Source organism: Hoplias malabaricus, chromosome 18 (assembly GCF_029633855.1).
Source record: "Hoplias malabaricus isolate fHopMal1 chromosome 18, fHopMal1.hap1, whole genome shotgun sequence".
Classification (NCBI taxonomy): Eukaryota; Metazoa; Chordata; class Actinopteri; order Characiformes; family Erythrinidae; genus Hoplias; species Hoplias malabaricus.
In genome coordinates, this window is record NC_089817.1 from 29,342,426 (window position 1) to 29,370,097 (window position 27,672).

At 46.1% G+C, this 27,672-nt stretch overlaps 1 protein-coding gene across 1 annotated transcript in view; it reads left to right on the forward strand.

The window, feature by feature from the left end:
• The first annotated feature begins 2,528 nt into the window (after window positions 1–2,528).
• Window positions 2,529–27,672, forward strand: part of kirrel3a (kirre like nephrin family adhesion molecule 3a) — a 190,451-nt gene continuing 165,307 nt past the window's right edge. Inside the window, exon 1 of the mRNA XM_066651440.1 lies at window positions 2,529–2,870. Within this exon, the coding sequence (XP_066507537.1) occupies window positions 2,828–2,870 (43 nt within the window). The 5' untranslated portion in view covers window positions 2,529–2,827. The remainder of the gene's footprint in view (window positions 2,871–27,672) is intronic.

The following is a 27,672-nucleotide window of genomic DNA, read 5'->3' on the forward strand; positions in this document are numbered from 1 at the left end:
CCTCCAGAGAACACTGTTCCATTGCTCCACAGCCCAGCGCTCATAAGTTTATACCTCTCCGCCCTGGGCATGGGGTAATGGGGTCAACTTAAAGTCATGTGCCGCTGTTCCAGAGCGGTTTGGGCCCCCTCCCAGGTGAGTTCCCGCCTTGCGCCCAGTGATTCCGGGTAGGCTCTGGACCCACCGCGACCCTGAACTGGATGAGGGTTACAGACAATGAATGGAGGAATCAATATCTTCATTTGGAGAGTGATAATATGTAAAGATATTTCTGTTTACAGATGCAACAACATCATCACAAGTGCAATCCTGTCCTGAGGAAACTGCACTGGTCTAAAAACTGCACTCTGGACCAAAGTGTATGTCTGTGTTTACACTGACCTCACGTCAGTTATTTCAACAGAACCCCCCATACGTCCATTTCCCGGCCTCGGTTTCAGAAAACAAGCCAGATTCTGGTGTGTTCAGTGCCAACGGAGGCTTACAGTTTGGGTTAAACAACATGGAAAGCTGCCCAACAACTACACGATAAGAAACACAGTAAAAGAACTGTGAAACCTGGGACTGTTGTCTCAAGACAGAGGGAACTATTCCATGATGAAACTGGACTCACATTCCTCTGGGTGGCTATTAAACTTAATCTGAAACTGAAAAGCATCTTTACAAAGCGCATCTTAATAAAGGGCCTACTTTTTTATGTTCTCTGGCCTCCTGGCTCCGTGCTGAATGCTTAAACTCTAGTCAGTGAGGCACAGCTTTGTAAATTCATCTCTGGGCAAGGACAAGTACTTTTGAAATCATGTTTGTTATTCAGATCCACTATCTTCAGTGCTTAGTACTGGAAATACGCTAAAGCTGAAAGATAGAAATGCGTATAATTTATCTGTTTATCTGTTCAGGTCTCTCTCTGCTGGGCTTATCACGGCGGAGGTGAGCAGTGCAATGTTGTGTTTGCTCTAAATGAGATCGCTTGGGGATAGTGTCCATTAACACAATGGCAATGCTATTTTAAGAATGGATATGTTCTACTGATAATCAGTACCACACTTATGTGTTTCTGCTTTATGAACAGTAGTGTTCAGGTTCAAAGGGTTAATACACAGCCTTAACCTCATCACTCGGAACTTAATTCATGATGTTTGCCTGGTCACTACAGGCTCTAGGGCCATGCGTTATGTTCATGGGCAGGATTGGAGAAAAGCTTAACAATCTTGAGAGAACACACCACACTCCTCACAGACAGTCACCCGGAGGAAACCCACGCAGACACAGGGAGAACACACCACACTCCTCACAGACAGTCACCCGGAGGAAACCCACACAGACACAGTGAGAACACACCACACTCCTCACAGACAGTCACCCGGAGGAAACCCACGCAGACACAGAGAGAACACACCACACTCCTCACAGACAGTCACCCGGAGGAAACCCACGCAGACACAGGGAGAACACACCACACTCCTCACAGACAGTCACCCCGGAGGAAACCCACGCAGACACAGGGAGAACACACCACACTCCTCGCAGACAGTCACCCGGAGGAAACCCACGCAGACACAGGGAGAACACACCACACTCCTCACAGTCAGTCACCCGGAGGAAACCCATGCAGACACAGGGAGAACACACCACACTCCTCACAGACAGTCACCCGGAGGAAACCCACGCAGACACAGGGAGAACACACCACACTCCTCACAGACAGTCACCCGGAGGAAACCCACGCAGACACAGGGAGAACACACCACACTCCTCACAGTCAGTCACCCGGAGGAAACCCATGCAGACACAGGGAGAACACACCACAGTCCTCACAGACAGTCACCCGGAGCGAGAATCAAACCCACAACCTCCAGGTCCCTGGAGCTGTGTGAGTGCGACACTACCTGCTGCGCCCTCCTAACCTTCATTCACTGCTAATCTTTGTAAGTAGATCTGGTTTCTATATTAGTCTCTTTGATGCGAAGCACTGAATAGCACCCCCTTCTGGAGCAGGTTATAAATATGCGGAATGGAGAGTATGGAGGAATTTAGTCTAACCATGTGTGAGTATATGAGCCAAATCCATGAGGTGCTTCATTGTATATCTCTATGGTTTCAGAGCTCCGGTATCAATGCGCCCTTAATTATTGTTATTATTGTTTCTTTAAACTCTTCCGAACTCCCCTCTGATTTACTCTAAACTACAGAATCTCGTTTTAAAAAACCCCAAACTCAGCTCCCTGTCTAAAGTGCGTAAGTCTTCATTTCTCTCTGCCAGCTTCATTCAGTCAGGAGTTAGAGTTAAATGTCCGTTCCTCGTCCTGTCAATCAGAGGAGTGAGGGGGCGGGGCTAAGTGGAGTTCATCCAATCGCAGTACAGCAGGCGGGACGTTAGTTGCCAATCCTATTCGCGAGTGGGCGGGGCTGAGCCGGAATGCGGGTGGGATAAAGTACTAACGGTCTGGAGCGCGGGAGAGCGAGGCAGAGGGAGAGTGAGAGTGAGAGTCAGTAAGAGAGACAGAAGGAGAGAAGGAGAGAGAAGGAGAGATATAACGGAGGAGAAGGGCGAAGAGAGGGAGAAGAGAGGAAAAGAGAATGAAAGGGAAGTCCCCGGTCCTGTAGAGAGGACATAAAGGCTGGTTTTGGTTACCTTGTTTTTTTTTTTCCTCAGAGAAATAAGAAACGGAGCAAGAAGCGAGTCCCCGTCAGAAAGCCGTTGAAGAGTGGAGGGAGCCGGAGCGTTAGTTCAGCGCTGGTTCACAACAGTGAAGACTTACCTCAGTCCTAGAGACTTTATTTTCCACCGACAGAAGAGACTTTATCCCTGCTTTCTTCCTCAAAAATGTTCCCGGGCGTCTTCCTCCTGCCCTGGTTCCTGGGCTTCGGTAAGTACCCGGAGTTAAGTAAGCTCCCCTCCGTCTATCCTTCACTCTCTCTGGGTTGAACGTTCATCTGACGCTGCCTCTTCAGAGGGGCTCGGAGAGGAAAGCGAAAGGGGTTTGTTCTTAATTCGTGTTCATTTAGGCCAAATGTCTTTATACATATGACAAATAAACAGTGAAAACAGACAAGTGGAGCTTGTCAGTTCCACCTTTTAAACAATGTATTGGTTCGCAGTTGTGTGAAATCAGTTCCAGTTGCGGTTAAGTCTTGTACGGATATATCACAGTATTTACACTGTAACATTCTACTTTAGCAATTCTTGAAGTAAGAGCCCTCTCGTTTCCCTCAGGTAAGTGATGTTAATAACAGTCAGTTCGGTTTATAAAGACTTGAGAGGGAATTCAAGCTCATAGCTCTGTACGTGGCTTTAACGTCTGGGTCTGCGCTCCATTGTTCTGTACCATGTCTTTACACACATTACACGCTAAAGTCAGAGACCACTCTTTGTTTGTTCAGTTAATGAACAGTGGTTCAATGAGGCTCGCTTACTGTCGTTCATTTATTCATTCTCTGTAACAGCTTCATCCTGATCCATGGTGGGGGTCCAAAGCCAGGGTGCCAGGCCATTACAGACTCACACAGTCACTCACACACTCAGCCAGTCACTCACACACTCAGCCAGTCACTCGCACACTCAACCAGTCACTCACACACTCAGCCAGTCATTCGCACACTCAACCAGTCATTCGCACACTCAGCCAGTCACTCACACACTCAGCCAGTCATTCGCACACTCAGCCAGTCATTCGCACACTCAACCAGTCATTCGCACACTCAACCAGTCATTCGCACACTCAGCCAGTCACTCACACACTCAGCCAGTCATTCGCACACTCAACCAGTCATTCGCACACTCAACCAGTCATTCGCACACTCAACCAGTCACTCGCACACTCAGCCAGTCATTCGCACACTCAACCAGTCATTCGCACACTCAACCAGTCATTTGCACACTCAGCCAGTCATTCGCACACTCAACCAGTCATTCGCACACTCAGCCAGTCACTCGCACACTCAGCCAGTCACTCGCACACTCAACCAGTCATTCGCACACTCAACCAGTCATTCGCACACTCAGCCAGTCATTCGCACACTCAGCCAGTCACTCACACACTCAGCCAGTCACTCGCACACTCGGCCAGTCACTCGCACACTCAGCCAGTCACTCGCACACTCAGCCAGTCACTCGCACACTCAGCCAGTCACTCACACACTCATCCAGTCATCCACACACTCAGCCAGTCACTCACACACTCAGCCAGTCACTCACACAGTCATCCAGTCACTCACACAGTCATCCACACACTCACACAGTCATTCACACACTCACACACTCATCCACACACTCACACTGTCATCCACACACTCACACAGTCACTCACACACTCAGCCAGTCACTCACACAGTCATCCACACACTCACACACTCAGCCAGTCACTCACACACTCAGCCAGTCACTCACACACTCAGCCAGTCACTCACGCACTCATCCAGTCACTCACGCACTCAGCCAGTCACTCACGCACTCATCCAGTCACTCACTCACTCAGCCAGTCACTCACACACTCAGCCAGTCACTCACGCACTCACCCAGTCACTCACACACTCACCCAGTCACTCACATCTGTAGAGTATTTCAAGTTCCAGGATGCCAGGACCCTCAGGCTGTGTGGCAAAGACACTATCTGTAACTTCACTGTGTATCTGTAACTAATATAAAATAAAATATTATACACGGAGAAACATCCCTCCACACCTCCAAAGTTCAGTCCTTGAAGTTGGTTTTATTGAACACGGCCCGTGTTAATTGCAAATACATTCAGTAAAGTTGAAGTCTGTAGGGTCTGGGGCACACAGTCCATCGTCCTGACCAACGGCAGTAGTCTCTTTGTTTGATTTGCGACCTGTGTCTTCATTCTTGTCCATTTCCTTTTCTCAGCAAGGGATTCTGGAGAGCTACACATCCTTTCAGACCCACAGTGAACACCTGTGAGAGTGGAGATTCTTACATTTTTCCATTTAGGGCTGGATGATAGAGCCAAGATTCATATCATGATATATTTCCCAGTTTGGTCGATACGATATAATCACGATATCGATATGAACAATGTAAATCCACAGACAGACTTCCAAGAACCAACAAGAAAACTTTACATCACCATTAAACTTAAACCTACTGGCTTTGTCAATATTAATACGTTTATACAGACTTCTTGTTTGAGTGCTGAACTGAGGACAGTGCCCTGTAATCACCGTCAATCAGTGACAGATGCTGTAAATAATGTGTACTGATAAACTGAAAATGTGTTTAAAACTCATATCATTGTTGAAACATTTAATATAGCGATATACATTGATATTGAATTACTGTCCAGCCCTAATTTAATTATTGTTTTTCTGATGGTGACCAACACAGCTCCAGGGACCTGGAGGTTGTGGGTTCGATTCCCACTCCGGGTGACTGTCTGTGAGGAGTGTGGTGTGTTCTCCCTGTGTCTGTGTGGGTTTCCTCCGGGTGACTGTCTGTGAGGAGTGTGGTGTGTTCTCCCCGTGTCTGCGTGGGTTTTCTCTGGGTGGTTCTCTTTGGTGACTCCAAAGTGTCCGTAGGTCTTAGTGAATGTGTGAGTGTGTGTCGCCCTGTGAAGGACTGGCGCCCCCTCCAGGGTGTATTCCCGCCTTGCGCTCAATGATTCCAGGTAGGCTCTGGACCCATCGCGACCCTGAATTGGATAAGGGTTACAGATAATGAATGAATGAATGAATGATGGTGACCATTTGGTGGTCCATCAGGTCTTTCGTGGTTAATTAGCATTTGAACTGCCCTTTTGGAAACTCTGGTTATTTCACTTTGTCTTCCTTTCCTTCTATCTTCATATGTTCTATTCCGTCTCATCAGAACCCTCCCCAGAAAATGTGTAGCTTCATGGCTATTAAATAAGCTAAGATTGGTCTCTGACTTTTACACTGCACTTAATATGGCAGCTTTTTTCACATCTAGTCCTGAAAATTAACAGCGCAGGTGTAAACATTCACGCTCAGGGCCCAGTTTCCCAAACGCTCCATAGTATGAAGATGTTCTTGACTGAGAGAGAGAGAGAGAGAGAGAGAGAGATGAATGCAATGCCTGCTCCACCATTTACCAATTATCTGACTTCTACAAAGCCTTTGGGGACCCCAGCCCAGATGCTCAACTCTGGGCATGCGAGATGAACTCATAGCTGTGGCTTTGTGGTTCTTGCTCTTTCCTGAAATGTTGTGATTCTCATGTAGGGATGGGCAGTACGACATGATGCTTATCATTATTGTGAGAAATTACATCACCTAATGTTGCAGTATGATGTTATGAGAATATCGTGAATATGGTCCGGACGTAGGGAATCCAGACTGCTGCATGTTTGAGCTGCACAACTGTAGCTGGAAGTCACAGTAGTCATAGTTTTCAGGCTCTGTTCCTTACTTCTGAGGTCTGGAGGTATTGTGACTTTATGTTTTTGCTGTGTCGCCCACTCTCTGTGTAGATATATGTATATACGTGTGGTCTTCAATGCCGGCGAAAGATAGTCCCGTTTTCCCTGGATGAAACAGTAGAAGCAGACATAATCTCAGTGCCCTGCCTGTGTAAAACACCGCGAAGACCTCATCTCTCTTGAATAGGCTTGTTTTCAGCTCTGAATGGGCTTATTTCCAGCTACGGCAGTCTGGCGGATCGCTCGCTCTCTCAGTAGCATTTTAGATGCCATTTACAGATTTTTCCCGATGATCGTATGGGCTTAATGTGTCTTAAAGAAGTAGCGCCACACAGCTGAACAAACACATTTAGGGTCCAACGCAGTACAAAACTCCTAATTTGAATCTGACATCAGCAATAAAGCTTTTAATATCTTTCGCACTCAGAGTCTCGCAGGAACTCTACATCAACTCTCGAGAGGCCGGCTTTATTACCGCATTTATGAGTGTGTATGGGCTGAGGTACTGAGGCTAACAGTGGAGGTTCCCCTCCCCTCTTTCGAGACTGGAGAAGGAGAGAGATTGCAGTGGAGCCCTAATGAGTGCTTTACTCTGAAAAACATATTTACCACCTACAAGAAGAAAATAACAACGTGCACACACAAGGCCTCGGGATCAAAGTCTAGACATCATGCTAGGTCTGAAAGGCTAACCGTTTTTGTATTTTCAAATGGTAAAACCTTCAGTTTATGTCATGTGCTTGTGCTGTATTATTCAGCACTGATGTCTTAGGTTCATATTTGGAAATGTACCCCAGTAGCACCAAGCTAGACTTGACCAATCAGAAACAATGAAACTTGTGATGTGTTGTGACATCACGAGTACAAGTAACTTTACAGCATTCAAGTTTCTGGCCTAAAATAGTGGATATGTTGGTCTTGGCTTTAAATGGTCACTATTTAAAATGCGGTCAGGGGGAAGTTGAAGTTAGAAATAGGGCTGAAAGGTTTGGGGAATGTGTCCAACTTACGATTTCTCAGACTTATATTGAGGCTCTAATTTAAATTGATACTATTAGTAAATATATATATATATATATTGTGTTTTTGGTTTTATAAAAAATACATTTTTAATATTTATAGACACCTACACTTCACATAGTCCCTCAGTAATAATGTTGGAAGTTTTTAAAATGTTAATTTAATTAATTCTGAAAACTGAGAGTGCTACAGTATATATACACATATATTATATGATATGACTGTGGCAATTAGGGCGGTACGGTGGTGCAGCAGGTAGTGTCGCAGTCACACAGCTCCAGGGACCTGGAGGTTGTGGGTTCAATTCCTGCTCCAGGTGACTGTCTGTGAGGAGTTGGTGTGTTCTCTCTGTGTCTGTGTGGGTTTCCTCCGGGTGACTGTCTGTGAGGAGTGTGGTGTGTTCTCCCTGTGTCTGTGTGGGTTTCCTCCCACAGTCCAAAAACACACGTTGGTAGGTGGATTGGCGACTCAAAAGTGTCCGTTGGTGTGAATGTGTGAGTGTGTGTGTTGCCCTGTGAAGGACTGGCGCCCCCTCCAGGGTGTATTCCCGCCTTGCGCCCAGTGATTCCAGGTAGGCTCTGGACCCACCGCGACCCTGAACTGGATAAGGGTTACAGACAATGAATGAATGAATGAAAACTGAGAGTGCTACAGTGTATATACACATGTATTATATGCTATGACTGTGGCAGATACACATCTCCATAGTTCCTGATAATGTAGACTAGAATTAAACTGCAGCTTTTGGGATGTCAGTTGACGCAATGAGAATCTTTTTTCTTCATTTTACCGGCTCTGGACCACGAAGCCCATTTATTAATTGTTCCAGATTTCGTTCCCACATAAATAAATAAAGCCTCCAAATAAACGAGTGCGTATTTTTATCTGTTTCTCTCAATTTAGCCACAGCCAATTCCAATTCCTCCAGGCCCTTAACCGGCTCGTTTCCCTCGACCCTTAACTGTTGACATTGTCAGCTTTGCTCAGCATCAAATTAAAGACCAAACCTTTCTACTGATGTGATCAAATTCGAGCCGGGAATCACTATGGAAGCAAAAAAACATCGACACCTAAAGGTTATCCAAGCACTTCACTGCTTTTAACCCACCGTTCCGTCTTCAATCTAGCGTGGAGCGCTGCGTTCACCCTGTGTTTGCTTTTATTTTCAATTCCTTTACTTTAATGTGGCACTTCTGAGTAATGCTACGGTCAAAAAGTCATGTTATTCTAATATTATGTGCGTGTAAGTACTGTACGCATGCGGTAATGAATGTTTACTGCTGGAGAATAAGAAGTACGCCTCTGTGATGCAGGAGTATAACAGCGTGTGATTTTCTTAACAGTGCAACTGAAAACATAATGTTTACATTGTGGAGAAATTTATCATAGATTCAGTCAGTGAGAATTAATTCCCACAAATATCTTCATAAACAGAGTCCTCTGCCTTGTAACACAGAGAAATAAAGACAGAAGAAGTGTCGGGATTAGGTTCTGTAGCGTCTTTCGTTACAATCAGGTGAAATGGGAAAATGAGAACTAGTTAACTCCACAGTTATTTGCATCAATAAGACGTTTCCTAGCACGCGCTGTCAGGACGAGTTTGAGGCTCCCGCAGATTCTCCGGCTCATCTACTGCACTGTTATAGCAGATAAATCCACTGGCCCCGCACCAACACGCCGCATTCCTCTCTTAAATTGGTTGTCAGGAAATGAATAGAGGACTCTTTCAACTTTTGAAAGGACATGACACCCCATCTGCAAGAATAAAAATGTATGCGAGATTCAAAATAAGATTCCAAGGGCATGGCTTTCTTCCGCAGGCTTAATATTTTACTGCTTCATACACCATTTTAACTACCTAAAAGGAGTAGCAAAATGGAAACTAAATACACTTTGTAGTACTGTTGCTCTCATGTGAATTTAAATAGAAGCCTTTCCTCTTGTTAAAAGCAAAGTGCTAATTAATTTTAAGACCTTGGGAATCATTTAGCCTTTAAACAGTTTCGCCAGTTCTACAGACTGAGCTCTTCTACGGACAACATAGAAACTATGGACAGAGCATGTGTTAATCTGTGAGCTTTAAAAACTCCGAAATCCCAGATTAGAACAGGTCTACCAACATTTAGACGCATGCTGTATCTTCTGATACCGATATAAACCCTGTATGCTTGCTACCGAGAGCAAAAACCAAAAACAGCTTTGGGATTGATCACATCTTTGGCTTTTGAAGTTCATACTTCTGTAGTTGAGCCAAAAGCTCAAGAAGGCTCAGGGTCTGGATGTTCTGAGAAGTTCCCTCATGACCGAGGTCGGATTCTGAGCTACGACTTTTCTCTTTCTACTCAAGTGTTTTACACAGATACGTTTTCCCTGCCTCACTCTTCCACTGATGTAGGACTTCTTTTACCTGACCATGGGTTTAGGATGCTCTCCCCTCCTCTGTGTCTCTGTACTGATGGAGGGATCCATTTTCAAAAATGTAATAAAGAGGCTGTGGCACAGCGAGGGGCTCTCATCACACGTCAGAATAACTCTGAGATTGGAAATTCCATTATAGGTACTACAGATTTTACGCTGAGAGCACTTGTGGTAGATGTGCACTGTCTGATTGTTGAGGGCAGAGAAGGCATTTCAAATCCAGCATGTCATCAGCTAGCTGAAAACATGGACACGTCATTCTCTGTGCCAGAGGTAAAGGCTGGTCTCGTTCTCATCGTTTTTATTAAACGTGCCGTCTCTGCTCACCTGCTACTAGTGCGTCCATTTTCCTGCAGAGAATCCAATAGTCAGAGCTGGAAGAAGGTGAGATTTATTGTTGAGGGGCCATAACTAATTAAGAAAACATGCTGTGCTCAGTCTTAACCGATAAACTGGACTTGATTTAAATGTCGCTGTGGGACGAATAAGGCTTTGGACTTGATAGGTCTATGAAATGTTTGATTGTATGAAACTTGGGAACCCCCGATGAGAGGGAAACTCAGGACTCTGATCATTTCATGGTGGTCTCCTGATGTTCATCCTGAGGTGTACCCTCACTTTAGTCTTCCCAAATTCCTCCAGGTTGAAGTTTCCACTCGCTAGAGATTCCCACTTTTTGAGTTTCAGGGGCTCCCTAGAGTCCATGGTGTACAGGAAAGAAATGAAAAGTTTGTGAAGTGTTTGTGCTTGTACATCTTAGTGTGGTAAAGCAAAACACCAGATGACTTCATGAAAACCAATTCCATACCCAGTGATAACCCAGGGTTTAAGCCTATATTGTAAACATATATCAGTCTCGAGTTGAGACATAGAAGTCCATTAAGAATGTAAAAAAACTCACACCATTTGTTATTCAGTACAATATAGTGGCGTCTTGATACAATGAGTTAATTATTCATTACAGCATATATTAAGAGTGACTGAATTTGTAGTCCATTTTCAGTTGCTTGTTAGAGCATTAAACTTCATGAAAGTACAATATTAGCAAGCGACTCTGGACTTTAAATAATCCCAGTCTAATTTACAAGCTAATACCTGAGCCCCAATGTAACACATTGCTTAAGCTGACATACCAAACGTGCAGAGGTTCTAAAATAACCCGCCATACAGTTATAAACAATACAAATGTGTATTTGGCCTGTCACAGGAGTCGTTTCTTGTGGTCGATGGAAATAATTGTGATACACTATTTTATTTGTAGTTTTAAGACCGATTTATGGCATCGAATTTTTAGCATAAACTTGGGTTATTAAGAGTATTCACACATTAGAATTGGAATGTAATGTTTAAATATCCGCAATCAATGACAAATAAAACAAATCCACATGTTACATCACAACTGGACTGAGGTCAGCACAAGTTAATGAGGTATTACCCATATATTGTGTGATACATTGATGATGTATGTATCGTGGCAGGCCTAGGTTTACTGCTACATGTCTATGAGTCTGGGCCAAGCCCAGCCCAACTGGGATTCAAACCTGAATTCTGCTGCATAGATATTTATCCACTCGACCCAACCTCAGCGTTCTGCATCCTCTAATATAGCAACAGTAGCAGCGACTGTGGCAAGTGCTTACTGGCATGATGAAAAGCTATCAGGTGTTCCTGACTGAAGACTGAGTAGTCTTTCTCACCAGCAGCCTCTGGGGACCTTTTTTTCCCCTTACCATTGTGAATACTAGTGTTACAAATGAAGGCTGGATTTATTTAGCATCTGCTGACAGCGAAATCAGAGCGTTGCGGCTGGAAAAACAGAAGCAGGGGACACGTTTATGTGATCTGACACCCTCCCCCCACCTCCTTCAGGAGACGACACCCTTCGCCTCATCCTTTTATCGGTGGCTTGGCCCTGCTGCCACTCAAACTGTGAAGAAGAGGAAAGTGCTGGGAACTCTACCCTGCAGCATTCGGGACAATCGCATTGCACTCGTACTTGTGGAGCTGCTGCTGCTGACAAGGAACAGCCGTGGACTCCTTTAAACCGGCCCTGAGGGCTGCATAAGCATCCGCTGCGCCAAGTGGGAAAATGAGAGACGCTTTTTTAAAATCTCTGAGAGAATAATATATACACGTATATAAATATGTATGCACATGCAGAGAGACTGCACTCGGATCCGCAAATATTGGATGTCCAGCTCTCTCTCTCATCACTGCCTACTTCCTAAAGGGATCATGTTAACGGCTTAAGTGTCATAAACAACACTGGCGTTGTCAGCATTGCTTTCTCCACTGTGGCGGCCGGACTGTGCAGCACGCCGTTCTCCAGCCCACGCACTCAGTCCCCAGCAACAAGATGCTGTCAATGTATCCACTGACAATTATATTCCAAACAGAGCCTGGCTTTTATGGAACATGGACTGTGACAGTATCCGTGGCATTTAAAAAAGAGAACCGTTCTTGTTTTTTAGTGGAAGCATATCTTTTCTTGTGTGCGTTTGGAGGAGGATTCGATGATTGCATAAACACTATGTGTCTAAATGTTTGTAAATGCCCCTCATAATAGGGGAAGTGAAAAAATGACTTGTTGAATGCAGGTGGACATTAAATTAAGGAGCCCACCAACACACACACTGTGAAACAAAACAACCCATTTTAAATGAGTGGGTCTGATTTTATGCGACACACTTTGGAATTGCCCCTCCCCCTTGTATGGGTCTCTCCAATCAGAGCGCTCTACACCTGAGAGGTTACCACAAGGTATCGTGGAGAAATAAGAGCACAAAGTAAAAACAGAAGAAAGAAAACCAAGCGAAAATGGCTAAAAACCAGAGCTTCTGCGCCTTTTGCGTGGAGTTGTGCTTGAGATCCAACACTAAACACACAACCTCCTTCATGTTAACGGTAAAGCCTTTCAAGAAGATTACAGCAGGACTAATAGAAAAGTCTATAAACATTTGGGCGTGTAATGTAGCATTTCCATTCCTCGTGATCATAAGCACGACGGCAGGATATGAACAAAATCAACCGGTCCGTGTCCTCCAGACGTCCTCTCCTGAGTCTCTCATTATAACTGCTGAATTGCCACATCCCTTTACACACACCAGTCCGTGGCAGTTGACGCATGGACGATGAAGTCATTCCTCAGATGCTCCCGTCTTTGGAGACACCCATCAGCTTTGCCCGTTACTTCACCCCCCTCTCCAAACACTGGAACGTCGACTGATGTTCTTGCAGCAGCACACCCATTCCTGCCTGGTCCTTCTTCAAGGACCGCCTTGACACTTCCAGTGGTCTCTTCCGCCCACCTGTCGGAAGGTGGCGTAAATCTTTTCTGTGCTCTTTTATTGAGCTGTCTATACCTTTGGACTCATCCCCAGCCTTGAATCTCCAGTTAAGCCATTAGTCAAGAAGCAGGATTAAGTGAGATTCTGTGTTACTGCCAGGTAAACACTCTCGTTTTTCTCATCAGATAAGCTCTCCTTACCGGGGGAGTCGAATCTGCCTGGAGTTGGTCAACATGGCATTACAACGGATTCTGTCCCCGTTTGCCTGTGGCTATGCATTTAGCTGCTGGACTCTCTCTCTCTCTCTCTCTCTCTCTCTCTCATATTTGTTTTTGGGTAATTTGATACCAGGCAGACAGATTAGCCCATAAATAAGTAAAGAGAAAATAATAATGGAAGAGTGGGAGATGCAGCGGCCGCTCTGTGCAATCTGCACTCCTTCCGAATCATTCAAAGTGCATCTCAGCAGATTATGTGAGGGATAAATGGGCTCCAAATTGATGTGCAATGCACATAAAACAAAAGTAATACCAGCCGCTCGGCAAAGACCATTAAACTCCGAGCCGAGAGCAAAGCCTGCAGAACCCGATAATGGGAGTCGTGGAAAACGTTTCCTTGTGGCATTTCTTCAGGTTTCATCAGTGGTTTTACCTTTGCAGTTATGGCTTTTTCAACAGAATATATTCAGAACGCAGCGCACAAAGGGACCGCGGTTGTATCTTAGCACATCACGTCAAGGCTTCAAGGCAGCCGTGCACTTTAGCTGCAATTATCACATTTCGTAGAAGCTTTTTTTTGTGTCTCGAATCCGCAGCAAACCTCTGAAAAATGTAATTGGGTAATTAATGATTTCTAAAAAAAAAGGGTTTATCTAAATCTTTTGTCTGTGTGTCGTTTGCTTCTTGCTAGCGCAGAGGGTTTGTGGAAGGTGGCTCGCGTGTGTGCTGCAAGCTTGTTTTCCCTCTCTTTTCAGTGCAATCAATCACCAGATCATTTATTTTCTCCCTCATTTGCTGCGAGGGATAGTTGGGGGAAAAAAAACATCAGAATCACTTTATTCTGCACTTCTTGCGCTATATTGCGGCGATGAATCACAGTGCTGCCTGCGCATATTTGCCCTGTGTCGCGAACAGTTGTTATATTGTATTTCCTGGCAGTCTTTGAGAGATGTGAGTAAACAAGCCAGTAAATGCACTGACAGCCTTGTTAAATTCTGCATGGGACAGAGCGAGGAAGATGTATTCTGTGTTGTGGGACACGAGGCACTTTGAAGAATTGAGCTGCTGATCTGATAAGGGCTTCGGCGTCTGTGGGAATTTTGTGGTGGAGCTCAGAATTACACCTGGATTGACTTGGCTTTCTCTTTCTGAGCCACGGTGCAGGTGGGACGAGGCTGAGGCTGATTGCACGACTCGGGGTGCCTATGTACGGGGTGGGAGCGTGAGGGGGGGGGGAGGGGATGGCTCCACAACACCAATTACAAGCACAAGGCAGGCTTTGCAATATAAATGTAAATCAGCCTTTTAACTCGTACACAACATATCCGGCAAGGTGCGTGTGAGGGGGGGTACTGTCAGCTCACCTTAAGATAATTATGTGTAGTTTCCTGCCATTACCCTGCATCCCCCCACGAAAGTGTCACGGCCATGAAAAGTCCCATCTTCACTCTGGAAGCCTGTCATCCGTTCTGTACTCGCTTCAGTGATGGCTGACTGGGCTCAGCCTGCTTCCCAATGACCGTAACCAACCCTGTGCCATCGAGGAAAGCTCTTATCATCAGCCGTTAGTAGTGGTTTGTGTGATCTGGAGCCCATGAAGCATGGCTCATCTGAATGTGTTTGCCACTGCTAACGCCGCCTCGTTATTTAGAGCTGGTAAACCACAGGGTTTGATGGCATCTTTTGATGGAAAGCAAAAAGCAATCGCTGTGGGAGCTTATAATAATTGTTCTCAGTGTGCGGCTTTGAACTCCATCACTTCATCCAATGCGGATCTGAGAGACCATATTGCGACAAGCCTTTCCTCCAAAGAACCTTTAATAATGTTCTTTCAGAAGAGCTCCAGCACATGAGTTTTCCTCTCAGAAAGGCCAAGCAGCCAGGAGAACTGTGCCTGCCTAATTTGAGAAGGTCCGGCAAGGTCGAATTGGAGTAAACCACTAGGACATTGGAGATTTCACTTTTGCCAAAACTTTTCTCGCTGCTGTGTGAGAAGAAACTTTAGTTAAAGCGAAATAAGAATGGCTCTGAAGGCTTAGAGGCTTACAAACACCTTAGTATTTGCACTGGCAGATGTAGCGGCTTTTGAAATGATTCAATCACCATTCCAAGTAGATTTTAAGGGATAAACATTGTTGTCTACTTGGGGGAAATGCCTTTTACTTCTCGTAGTAATAACAAGGCAGAAGATTTACACAGAATTTAGAGATTTTAGCCCCAAAAAGACTTCAGCGTATGGTATATTTACAGTCGTCACTTTGTTGTGATGAAAACAACGTCCTGTGGAGTCTGCTTTTCAATATGCTAAGCACTAACAACCCCACAGCTTTCTGCAGGCCATCAATGTGACCATCAGTACATTGAGAGGGACTTGTTTCCAATGCCTACGCCAATTGCTACAGTGTTATAAATTGAATATCGGAACACTTATAACTCAATCAGCTGCATCCACTGCTCTGAAACATCCTCACCCATCCAAACCACATCCGTCTGACACGCCTGCTTGGCGAGAGACCAAGGCTAAATGGTACAGCTTGAGCTTGTCAGCTAGTCAGGGCCAGATGAGTCAAAGCCAGGCCTCTTACAACAGCAGCAGGTATCCAGTGGATCTGTCAAAAGAACGACTCGGATGTTGAACAGAAGTTTTGGGCTGGTTTCGCGAAGCGATTTTTAAGAGACGGACAGCCAGTTGATAAGCTGAAAGCTAAGTGCAGTTTATTTTAGCTTTATTTAGAGAGATAATGGCACCACAGAGGGCCTAATAATGAAGGATGAGTGGGATGTAACCTTATAAAAGGCATAGTGTCAGATCAGGTAGCAGGCAGAAATGCCTGGAGCGAGAGGCCCAGAGGAAAACATCCAAAAAGCGTTTGCGCAAAGGTTGAGCTAAAGATTTTAAAGTGCTGTGTGAAAACAATGCATATAGCATAGACGGCACTGCTGCAGGATCCTCCGGCCAAGTTTGGGACTGGACTAGACACCAGGGGGTTGTCTCCTGAGCTTTGAAAGCACTAAAAAATAGCAAAAAAAAAAGATTGCTTTTAGGAAAAGCAGAACAAGCTGTTATTTTCTGGCATAAAGGAAAAGCACACTTTTTTCTCTGCCATTTTAGACCAACATTATTATTCAGAATTCAAATGAAGCATGTTCATATGCGTGCTAACTAACTGGAGGTCTCCTCATTAGCAAAAGTTCATGATGTCCTTTCATACTACAAATTAGCTAAAGCAACAGAACACAGTATTGCAAAGAAGTATGATAGGCCTTACATTGGCGGACAGCTGTGTCTTCTTCAGCTTTAAGAGATCACACTCTATATGAACAAAATAATAATAATAAATGATAATAATAATAATAATAATAATAATAATAAATGATAATAAAATAGGGCGGCACAGTGGCACAGCAGGTAGTGTCGCTGTTAAACAGCTCCTGGGACCTAGAGGTTGTGGGTTCAAGTCCTGCTCCAGGTGACTGTCCGTGAGGAGTTTAATGTGTTCTCCCTGTGTCTGCATGGGTTTCCTCCGGGTGACTGTCTGTGAGGAGTGTGGTGTGTTCTCCCTGTGTCTGCGTGGGTTTCCTCCGGGTGACTGTCCGTGAGGAGTTTAATGTGTTCTCCCTGTGTCCGCGTGGGTTTCCTCCAGGTGACTGTCTGTGAGGAGTGTGGTGTGTTCTCCCTGTGTCTGTGTGGGTTTCCTCCGGGTGACTGTCTGTGAGGAGTGTGGTGTGTTCTCCCTGTGTCTGCGTGGGTTTCCTCCAGGTGACTGTCTGTGAGGAGTGTGGTGTGTTCTCCCTGTGTCTGCGTGGGTTTCCTCCGGGTGACTGTCCGTGAGGAGTTTAATGTGTTCTCCCTGTGTCCGCGTGGGTTTCCTCCAGGTGACTGTCTGTGAGGAGTGTGGTGTGTTCTCCCTGTGTCTGTGTGGGTTTCCTCCGGGTGACTGTCTGTGAGGAGTGTGGTGTGTTCTCCCTGTGTCTGCGTGGGTTTCGTCCGGGTGATTGTCTGTGAGGAGTGTGGTGTGTTCTCCCTGTGTCTGTGTGGGTTTCCTCCGGGTGACTGTCTGTGAGGAGTGTGGTGTGTTCTCCCTGTGTCTGTGTGGGTTTCGTCCAGGTGACTGTCTGTGAGGAGTGTGGTGTGTTCTCCCTGTGTCTGTGTGGGTTTCGTCCAGGTGACTGTCTGTGAGGAGTGTGGTGTGTTCTCCCTGTGTCTGTGTGGGTTTCCTCCGGGTGACTGTCTGTGAGGAGTGTGGTGTGTTCTCCCTGTGTCTGTGTGGGTTTCCTCCGGGTGACTGTCTGTGAGGAGTGTGGTGTGTTCTCCCTGTGTCTGTGTGGGTTTCGTCCAGGTGACTGTCTGTGAGGAGTGTGGTGTGTTCTCCCTGTGTCTGTGTGGGTTTTCTCCGGGTGACTGTCTGTGAGGAGTGTGGTGTGTTCTCCCTGTGTCTGTGTGGGTTTCGTCCGGGTGACTGTCTGTGAGGAGTGTGGTGTGTTCTCTCTATGTCTGTGTGGGTTTCCTCCTGGTGCCCCGGTTTCCTTCCATGGTCCAAAAACACACGTTGGTACGTGGATTGGTGACTCAAAAGTCTCCATATGTGTGAGTGTGTATTGCCCTGTGAAGGACTGGCGCACCCTCCAAGGTGTGATCCAGACAATGAATTAATGATTCATTGCACCTTTCATACATTAATGCAACTCAAATTGCTTTACAGAAATTCTTTAAAACAGCAAGTCGAAATTATGAAAACAGTGTAACTGCACTTAAAGTGACAGCTTCTGCTCTTCAGGGAGAACTTCACATCATATCCCGGAACACTTCTGTGAGAGTGTGATAGTAGTTCTGAGAGTAGTTCTGGATCTTAAACAGCACTCCGACTCATCCCAAAGTTTGTGGATGGAGCTCTGGAGGGGACATGGTTCATCTCTTCCACGGCCCGATGCTGTGTATCTTTGGCTATGTTTGGATTTTGTTGTGAGCTGAGTCGAATATGTGAGAGTGGAGAAAACCTGAATTACGATGTTAGCACAGGGGCTACATCAAGCTGCGTAATTAATTTTCGTATCAAGACTGAACTACTGTTGGGTTCACAGTGTTTGCACACGTTCCAGAATTAAATCTGTTTTTGTAATCCTCATAATTAGCCTTCATGGGGGGATTTAAGTTTCTCTTCACTTTGCAAACTCTGCAGAGTATCAGACTAATACCTGGTGATGAGACGAGGATGGAGGCAGAGCTGGAGAATTGCCTGATGCATATGTAACGGTGAAATGCCATTTAAGAACAGCGTATGCGGTTTATGGTTTATTTTTATTTTTCAAAGAATCCTAGATGATATATAAATAGGTAAAAACCTAAAAATACACCTCTATACATGTGAAAATAACACTAGATAAGAGGTGATATTCTCCCTGTGTTCACGTGGGTTTCCTCCGGGTGACTGTCTGTGAGGAGTGTGGTGTGTTCTCTCTGTGTCTGCGTGGGTTTCCTCCGGGTGACTGTCTGTGAGGATTGTGGTGTGTTCTCTCTGTGTCTGCGTGGGTTTCCTCCGGGTGACTGTCTGTGAGGAGTGTGGTGTGTTCTCCCTGTGTCTGCGTGGGTTTCCTCCGGGTGACTGTCTGTGAGGAGTGTGGTGTGTTCTCCCTGTGTCTGCGTGGGTTTCCTCCGGGTGACTGTCTGTGAGGAGTTGGTGTGTTCTCCCTGTGTCTGCGTGGGTTTCCTCCGGGTGACTGTCTGTGAGGAGTTGGTGTGTTCTCCCTGTGTCTGCGTGGGTTTCCTCCCACAGTCCAAAAACACACGTTGGTAGGTGAATTGGCGACTCAAAAGTGTCCGTAAGTGTGAGTGTGTGAATGAATGTGTGAGTGTGTGTTACTCTGTGAAGGACTGGCGCCCCCTCCAGGGTGTATTCTCACCTTGCGCCCAATGATTCCAGGTAGGCTCTGGACTCACCGCGACCCTGAACTGGATAAGGGTTACAGATAATGAATGAATGAAAAAGAGTTGTTATTTGTGTTCCTGGGCTCCCAGTAGAGCTGCAGTGTGTAAATCACTCTTACAACAGTGTCCTGAAATCGATGGGTAAGGGGGGGGGGGTGATATCGTAATATCATACGCTCCTCCAACACTTACATAGTGCACTTTCTGCAGTGCTGAGCCAGGAGTAGCAATGACAGAGGCCCTGTTCTTCCTGCTACAGGTCAGTGACAGTAATTTTGATATAAAAATACTAAAACGTGTTGCTTTAATTCACTGAAACGGTTCAGCGGGCCAAAACAAGGCTGTGAATAACACATACAGTGAGGTATAGCTGGTAATACACACTTTGTGGAAGCGTGGAAACAGTTTATGTAAGTGTAAGGCGTAGGGATGTACTGAACCTTGTGGATTTTTATTTTACAGTACATTGTCAAGAGAATCCTTGACAAGGACCTTAATAGAGCCTTACTGATCTTACTCTGGTTTTCTCAGTGTGGAGATGAATTCACTCGGGAGACCTTCTGACAAATTTCCCATTTCGCAAAATGGAGAACAAATTATTCTTCCAAATATTCAAGTGCACTCCTGAATCGGGTTAGTTCCTAGGGGTGGCTTTATACTCCGGCTTCTAGCTTGGAGATCTCTCCGAAGGACTGGGAGGAGGACTGTGCTGTAACTAGGTTTGAAATATTTGCATGGCTGATTTCTAAACCCCCGCAAAAAATAAAAACCTTGAGAAATTCAGTCCGACTGTTCATTATCTCAAAGGCACCGGGGGGGAGATTTGGATGTGGTTGTGAGTTTTGCCCATTTGCAGTCTCATTTTAACCATTTTTAGTCAGAGGTTATGACAAAGGAGAGAAAATAAAAAGCAATGGAAGTCATTAAAAATAACTTAAAGTAGATACAAATTGCCTTCTGCTTTATGAGGTTATTGTCGTCTGCACACGGACATTGTGGGATAGTGTTCGTGCTTAAAAGGTTACTGCAGAGAATGCCCCAGAGGACTTCACTTAATGTAGGTGACCTAACAGGACACCGTGGTTTCTAATCTGCTTACATGAAAAGGCGTATATTGGAGTCTAGATTGTCTTTACTGTACTTACATCCTCAGCAACTTTCCTGGAGGCCTAGGCCTACTTCGGAAACACAAGAGTCGTTCCGGAGCGTGCCGCGACTTCTTGGAAGTGTGTGTGAGACGAGCACTTTTAAATATCACATCATTTTGAGTACGCAACTTTTTAAAGTCACTGCCATTCCATCTTTTGTTGATCATTCTTGTGCAGTAAGTGGTCGGAGTATACGAGGATGAGTCCTTTGAACGTGCTGTGAACATTTTAGCTCCTATGGGGAGTTCTGCACCCCCTGCAGGGGCTGATGGCTTTAGCTTTTAAATGCATACTCTCTAAATTCCACCAAGTTGTTTGCACCCTGGAGCTAAAGCTGAGCTATGCAGCGGAGTCATGAACTGTTTTAGGGCCTCAATGTTTTTAAGGATCTGGCTTCAATCTGCACTGTAGGGGGCGACATGGCAAAAATAGCCTACTTCTTCTATCTAGCATATCTCAGTACTTAAGAAAGGCCTGTTATGCGCAGCACATACGTTGCAAGTTTCTGGAAACCTCCTAAAATTCAGCTCACTTCATTTTTTTTTTGTGTACAGCTTGTATAACCTCCACAGAAACACAATGAGGCTTTCTGTAGCAGCTCAATACAAAATGTTGGCTGGTAGGATATAAGAATATAAGGCCCTACTGGGCTGTGGAGCAGTGGTATGGCATCCTCTGGATCAATGGAGCACCAACCAGTACCTTTGAGGTGGTTGAGAGTGGCGTTTGTGTTCCAAAACTATCCGTCCAATATCAGTACCTGACCTCACCAAAGATTTTGTGGCTGAATACAATCAAATTCTGACAGAAATGTTCCAAATGAGAGAGTAGAGTCTGTTACTGCTGCAAAGGGGTTACATAGCTCCCCGACTTTATGACCTTTCACCCTGTTTCTGTCTACAGCCTAGAACTGCAGAGTCCAGTGTAAACTGTCCATGAGTAAGTAGTCATTTAACAACTGACTAGCAACACTTTAGCAATCAATATCTATACTATAGCGACGCCTTAGCAACAGCCTCACGAGAAGTGGGAACAATGAGGGGACGTTGTAAGCTGCGCAACCAATTCCTTCAGGAAATGCAGGCCCTTAACACCATTCCCAAACTTCTTACATGCTGCGCTCCTCTAAACCGGACTAATACCACTATTTTTATAACGAAGCATGCAGTTTACCCCTGTTATTTACATAGTGATAAAATATCCTCATATTGCACACCTACCCCACTGAATCTGGAATGAGGAGTCTATGCTGATGTGAGGTAATGATGTTGGGAGGTGGAGATGGTATTGCTGGTGGTGGTGGAGGGACACAAGCTCGGTAAATGGAAATGGCAAGCTTCTGCACAAACATCCCTAATGGAATTCAGGTGCAAATTATCATCACCAAGGCCAGGACAGCGGTGGGGGACGGTGAAGAGTCACGGCCCCGGGCACTGTTATGTTTTTTAGCTGAGTGTGTGAGTATACCCTGATTGTGGGACAGGTCATAGGTGCCCCCTCCACCCCCCCCCCCCCAATCCCAGAATCCTTCAGGTGTGTGGAGGTTTCACATCAGGAGAAGGTATGGATAGATACCTATGATGTGTAGAGATGTGTAGGCAGATGCAGAGCTAATAATTCCATGTAGCTTTTGTTAATTCATCTCTTCTTTCCGTACATAAGCACAGCACATATAACAATGTTTTTTTTTCTTTAAATAACACAGATGAACAGCCACTGTGGAGTTCATCTAGTTTAATCACATTGAAACATGAAACGTTTCCCGGAGAACAAAACGAGAAGCGCGTAGAGGGATTCTTCTGTTTCTCTTTGAACACGAAAAGCCGATAATGGCGCCGGACAGTGGCGAGCGCTTGAAACGAGAAGGTTATTTCTCAGCCGTCGTTTCAAGCCCATGGCAAGGTTGTTGTGGACCCTGGTGAAGTTTCCCGGGTCGGCCCGCAAACAGAAGTGGGGCAAACACAAGATGCCTGAGAACGTCTCTGTCCCTGCGTCGCTCCTGTGCGGAGGCTGGGAGGCGTGGAGACGTGGAGGGCAGTGATAGAGTTAGGGCTCTTTTCAGAGGGCGACCAAGGAGATACAGAGCTCCGTCCTGAAGGGGGGCTTTGTGCCGGCTGGCAAGGAGAAACTGAAGCACTGTGATGGGATTTCGCTGCCTCCTTGCTTGCTCTTCAGACTCGATAAATGTGGCTAATAGAGTTCAGGGTTGGAGTGTGGGCATGGCAGCTGGAGAGGTGTTAGAGAGGGTCCCCTGTGATGGAAACTGAAGAGATGACATCTTTCAGGACAGGCTCGGAATATATGTATGTGTTTCCGAATAATTATCAACACTTAAAAAGGATAATAAAAAATATTTCAAAACTCCTACCCTCCCCTGAACGCTACATAGTGCCGTTTCTGCCGTTCCAAGCCTGGAATAGCAGTGACAGAGGCTCGATTCTCTCTGTGACAGGTCAGTGGATCATCACAGTGATTTTTAAGTTGCCGTTGTAAGGTAATGTATTAATTATTCAGACCTTCTCTACAAATTAGCACGAGGCACGTGTCAAAATCACGGTGAATGGTTGAGCGTAAGGTGCAGGAGCCCTGTATTTACCTGGCCCTTACTTCACTGGCCAACGCATTTGGAGACTGCTTGCCTTGGTGCTGCTTCCCTCTGGCAGCATGGGAGCCGTCAAGATGCTTAAGCGAGAAGCGATGTGACGTGACAGAGTGGTTTTGACATATGGTCCCTTTGAAATCATTGACAAACATTGTCTTTGAGTGTCACTTGTCACTCAGGGTCTCGTATACTTGAGGCTCTGATGAGCTCCAGAGAGAGAGAGAGAGGGAGAAGCCAATAGTACCCACGCTGCAATATTCCTGCCTCCCTTAATTCCTGCTTCTCTCAGAGCACTCCTTGTGGGACTGTGCAGCATATTGACTGCTGATCCGTTTGGCAGATTGAAGCGTGGAGCTCGGGAAGACTCATTAACTCGCCGCTGTCAGAGCAACTGCTCTTTCTTTAACCTGCCGGCCCCTGGAAGCTTCCAGCCTGCACTTCGCGCTTGGCCTAAGAGAACGTCTTCATCGCCGAATTACAGGGCGATGGGATAGTCATTAGCAGCACGCACACACACACACACTTGCCTCATTTCTGTCGAGACAGTGGGTCAGAGCGCAACGAGCCCTCACCCACACTCCTCCAGCACCAGGCCTTCCACATTACAGAACACCAACCCCCACACATGACCAGCCCAACACTGCACAGGCGAAACACACTATGATTTTCTTCTAAACTTCATCCAGTGCTGGAGAAATGCTGCTTAAGATCATTAACAGAACCATGCCTGAGGTCCATTTTGGTGTGGAGCTGTTTGTGATGTGGTCGGTGAAGAAGTACAGTATGATTCGTGATGGTACAGATGCCCGGGACCTAATGTTTTGGATCTACTAAACAAACAGTGCTCAAGATAGAAGAAAAGGTGTGTTATAGTTTGAATCTTCTCTGTTGTTTTTAAATGAGATTACACATTAAACCAACACTAAAAATACTGTCCATTGTGATTGCTTTTAAAGGAGAATGTGAGAAACAGCCAGTGAAGCTGATGTTTTCCAGATTAATCTCTCTGCCACCTACAGCAGGTGTAATTGGTTTTAACGAGTAATGTCAGTGTGATGGAGGCAAGAAAGGAAAGGTGGGCGGTATGGCAGTATGTTATATTTTATACAATTAACGATTTGTATCATGATATTTTGAGAGATACAATGCATTAGAGCCACAATTGAACAATTCAATTCAACATTATGTACCTACACGTTATGAAGAAAATGTGCACATTAATGTTTGGCTCCTGAGCTCACCAAACCACACTCAGAAACAAGACCACCCAGTTTTCTATTGGCTGCCTAAATCAGCCAATTGTCCCGCCCTCTCATATGAGTCTGTCCAATCACAGAGCTGGGCCTGCGTTGATGCGAGAGCACAATGATCAGGTTAAATGCAGCAAAACTAGCACAAGGAGCGCTAAGAAATAAGAGCACTGAGTAAAAACGGAGAAAATGAGAACCATAGTTTGATTGAGGTGTTTGATCCTTTTGGTATTTTTACCAAAGCATGTCACTAACATTTGTTTAAAGCCACAGAACTCTGTTCATAAAGGCGGCAGGGTGGCGCAGCAGGTTAGTGTCGCAGTCACACAGATCCAAGGAACTGGAGGTTGTGGTTTCGATTCCCGCTCCGGGTGACTGTCTGTGAGGAGTGTGGTGTGTTCTCCCTGTGTCTGCGAGGGTTTCCTCCGGGTGACTGTCTGTGAGGAGTGTGGTGTGTTCTCTCTGTGTCTGCGAGGGTTTCCTCCGGGTGACTGTCTGTAAGGAGTGTGGTGTGTTCTCCCTGTGTGTGCGTGGGTTTCCTCCGGGTGACTGTCTGTGAGGAGTGTGGTGTGTTCTCCCTGTGTCTGCGAGGGTTTCCTCCGGGTGACTGTCTGTGAGGAGTGTGGTGTGTTCTCCCTGTTTGTTTCCTCCGGGTTTCCTCCGGGTGACTGTCTGTGAGGAGTGTGGTGTGTTCTCCCTGTGTCTGCGTGGGTTTCCTCCGGGTGACTGTCTGTGAGGAGTGTGGTGTGTTCTCCCTGTGTCTGTGTGGGTTTCCTCCGGGTGACTGTCTGTGAGGAGTGTGGTGTGTTCTCCCTGTGTCTGCGTGGGTTTCGTCCGGGTGACTGTCTGTGAGGAGTGTGGTGTGTTCTCCCTGTGTCTGCGTGGGTTTCCTCCAGGTGACTGTCTGTGAGGAGTGTGGTGTGTTCTCCCTGTGTCTGCGTGGGTTTCCTCTGGGTGACTGTCTGTGAGGAGTGTGGTGTGTTCTCCCTGTGTCTGCGTGGGTTTCCTCTGGGTGACTGTCTGTGAGGAGTGTGGTGTGTTCTCCCTGTGTCTGCATGGGTTTCCTCCGGGTGACTGTCTGTGAGGAGTGTGGTGTGTTCTCCCTGTGTCTGCGTGGGTTTCCTCCGGGTGACTGTCTGTGAGGAGTGTGGTGTGTTCTCCCTGTGTCTGTGTGGGTTTCCTCCGGGTGCTCCGGTTTCCTCCCACAGTCCAAAAACACATGTTGGTAGGTGGATTGTTGACTTAAAAGTGTCCGTAGCTGTGAGTGTGTGTTGCCCTGTGAAGGACTGGCGCCCCCTCCAGGGTGTATTCCCGCCTTGCGCCCAATGATTACAGGTAGGCTCTGGAACTGGATAAACAATTATAGACAATGAATAAATGAACTCTGTTCATTTAAAATGTTCATGAGGTGTTTCATGCACTGATCTGCACTAAATCCGGTTCATCAAAGTTGTTTTATGCTCTGGGCTGAGGTCATGCTGTATGCCAAGGTAGGAATGATGATCATATTTACCACCTCTACCTGGCACCTCTTACTCTGGCCTTCTTTCCTTGAACACCGGATGATCGGAGGAGACGGCCACATCCAGTTGGCTTGGTTAGGGATGCTGTATAAGTGTTGCTTTGAACTTTGGCTTCCGCTGCCAAGGGACAAAACCAAGTCAGCAAAAACGTGGCTAAATATGGCCGAGGGAGGCAGCGCGGTGCATGAGAATGAGTCTCCCTCGCCTCTGAAATCCTCACTTGCCTCGTTCAGTGTGGCTTGTTAATTCTCGGTCCCCACAGGAGCCGATAGCTGTGTGATAACTTTAGGATTAGCACATTACACATTCGTACAGTACGCTTTAAAACAGTGAGTCAGGAGTTGGACAAGTTTACCGGAGCGCAGATGAGATCGAGGCGAGCAAGTGCTGTCTATCTGTGTTCAGGAAACTCCGAATACGTCTGGAAAATATAGGGAAGTGTGTAATAGTGAAGCCGCTCTAATCAGCGTTATGAGTTTGAAGAGTTAACATTTGCTATCGCCCTCAGAACGTGTGCTCAAATAAACGCATCTCTTTTCATCTCTCTTTTTTGTGTTTTGTCTTCGTTGGAGGCGTAATTTGTCAAAAAACATGAAAAATACATTGTTGACTGGAGTCTGGTGGGTTTAAGTGTTAAATAATTACGCTGAACCGCCTCGGGTTCCTTCAAAGCGCCGTACTTCAAAGCGCCCTGCTCCTATTTTGACAGGGAGAGAAGACCTCACCCTGTTGTGGTCTATTTCTTGTTTTTTTTTTGCATATCACTCTTTATTTTCTCTCTTTCCTTTGGTCCGGGACCCAGAATGAAAACCGTCTGTTTATACATCTTATATTCCCGTCGTTTTGGAAGCCTTTCGGTCACAGAGGCGTGTTACCTGTGGAATGAAAGCTCAGGAACGACATCTGCTTTAGCCCAAAAAAAAAGATATATTTGTGGCGATAAACATGTCGAGCCCTGAGGTGGATTATGAAATGATTGGCTGGAATACAAAAGCCTATGCACTCTTTTCTTCTGGCAGGTGGAGGCTGCAGTGCTGGGAAGGTGTGCACTGTATTATCCGAATTTCTAGACACTCGCTTGTCCACTTCTTTTCCTCTGATACTATAAAAGCAGAGAAAGGGAGTCAGTAGGGAGTTTGTCCTGCTTTTACTGCGATATCAACCTTTACACTTCAGAGGCTTTACATTCATTCATTCATTATCTGTAACCCTTATCCAGTTCAGGGTCGCGGTGGGTCCAGAGCCTACCTGGAATCATTGGGCGCAAGGTGGGAATACACCCTGGAGGGGGCGCCAGTCCTTCACAGGGCAACACAGACACACACACACACACACACACTCACACCTACGGACACTTTTGAGTCGCCAATCCACCTACCGTGTGTTTTTGGACTGTGGGAGGAAACCCACGCAGACACAGGGAGAACACACCACACTCCTCACAGACAGTCACCTGGAGGAAACCCATGCAAACACAGAGAGAACACACCACACTCCTCACAGACAGTCACCCGGAGGAAACCCACACAGACACAGAGAGAATACACCACACTCCTCACAGACAGTCACCCGGAGGAAACCCACACAGACACAGGGAGAACACACCACACTCCTCACAGACGGTCACCCGGAGCGGGAATCGAACCCACAACCTCCAGGCCTCTGGAGCTGTGTGATTGCGACACCTACCTGCTGCGCCACCGTGCCGCCCAGAGGCGTTAAACATTGCTGTGAGGATTTTAAGGCAGCCGTGAGAATATTAGCGAGGTCAGGTCCTGAACCCTAATCATCACAGTGGTACTGGATGGAGCTCCATCACTCTAGAGGATGTAGTTCCAGTGCTTCACTGGTGTTTGTTATACCCTGCTGACATTGGGCATGGTGA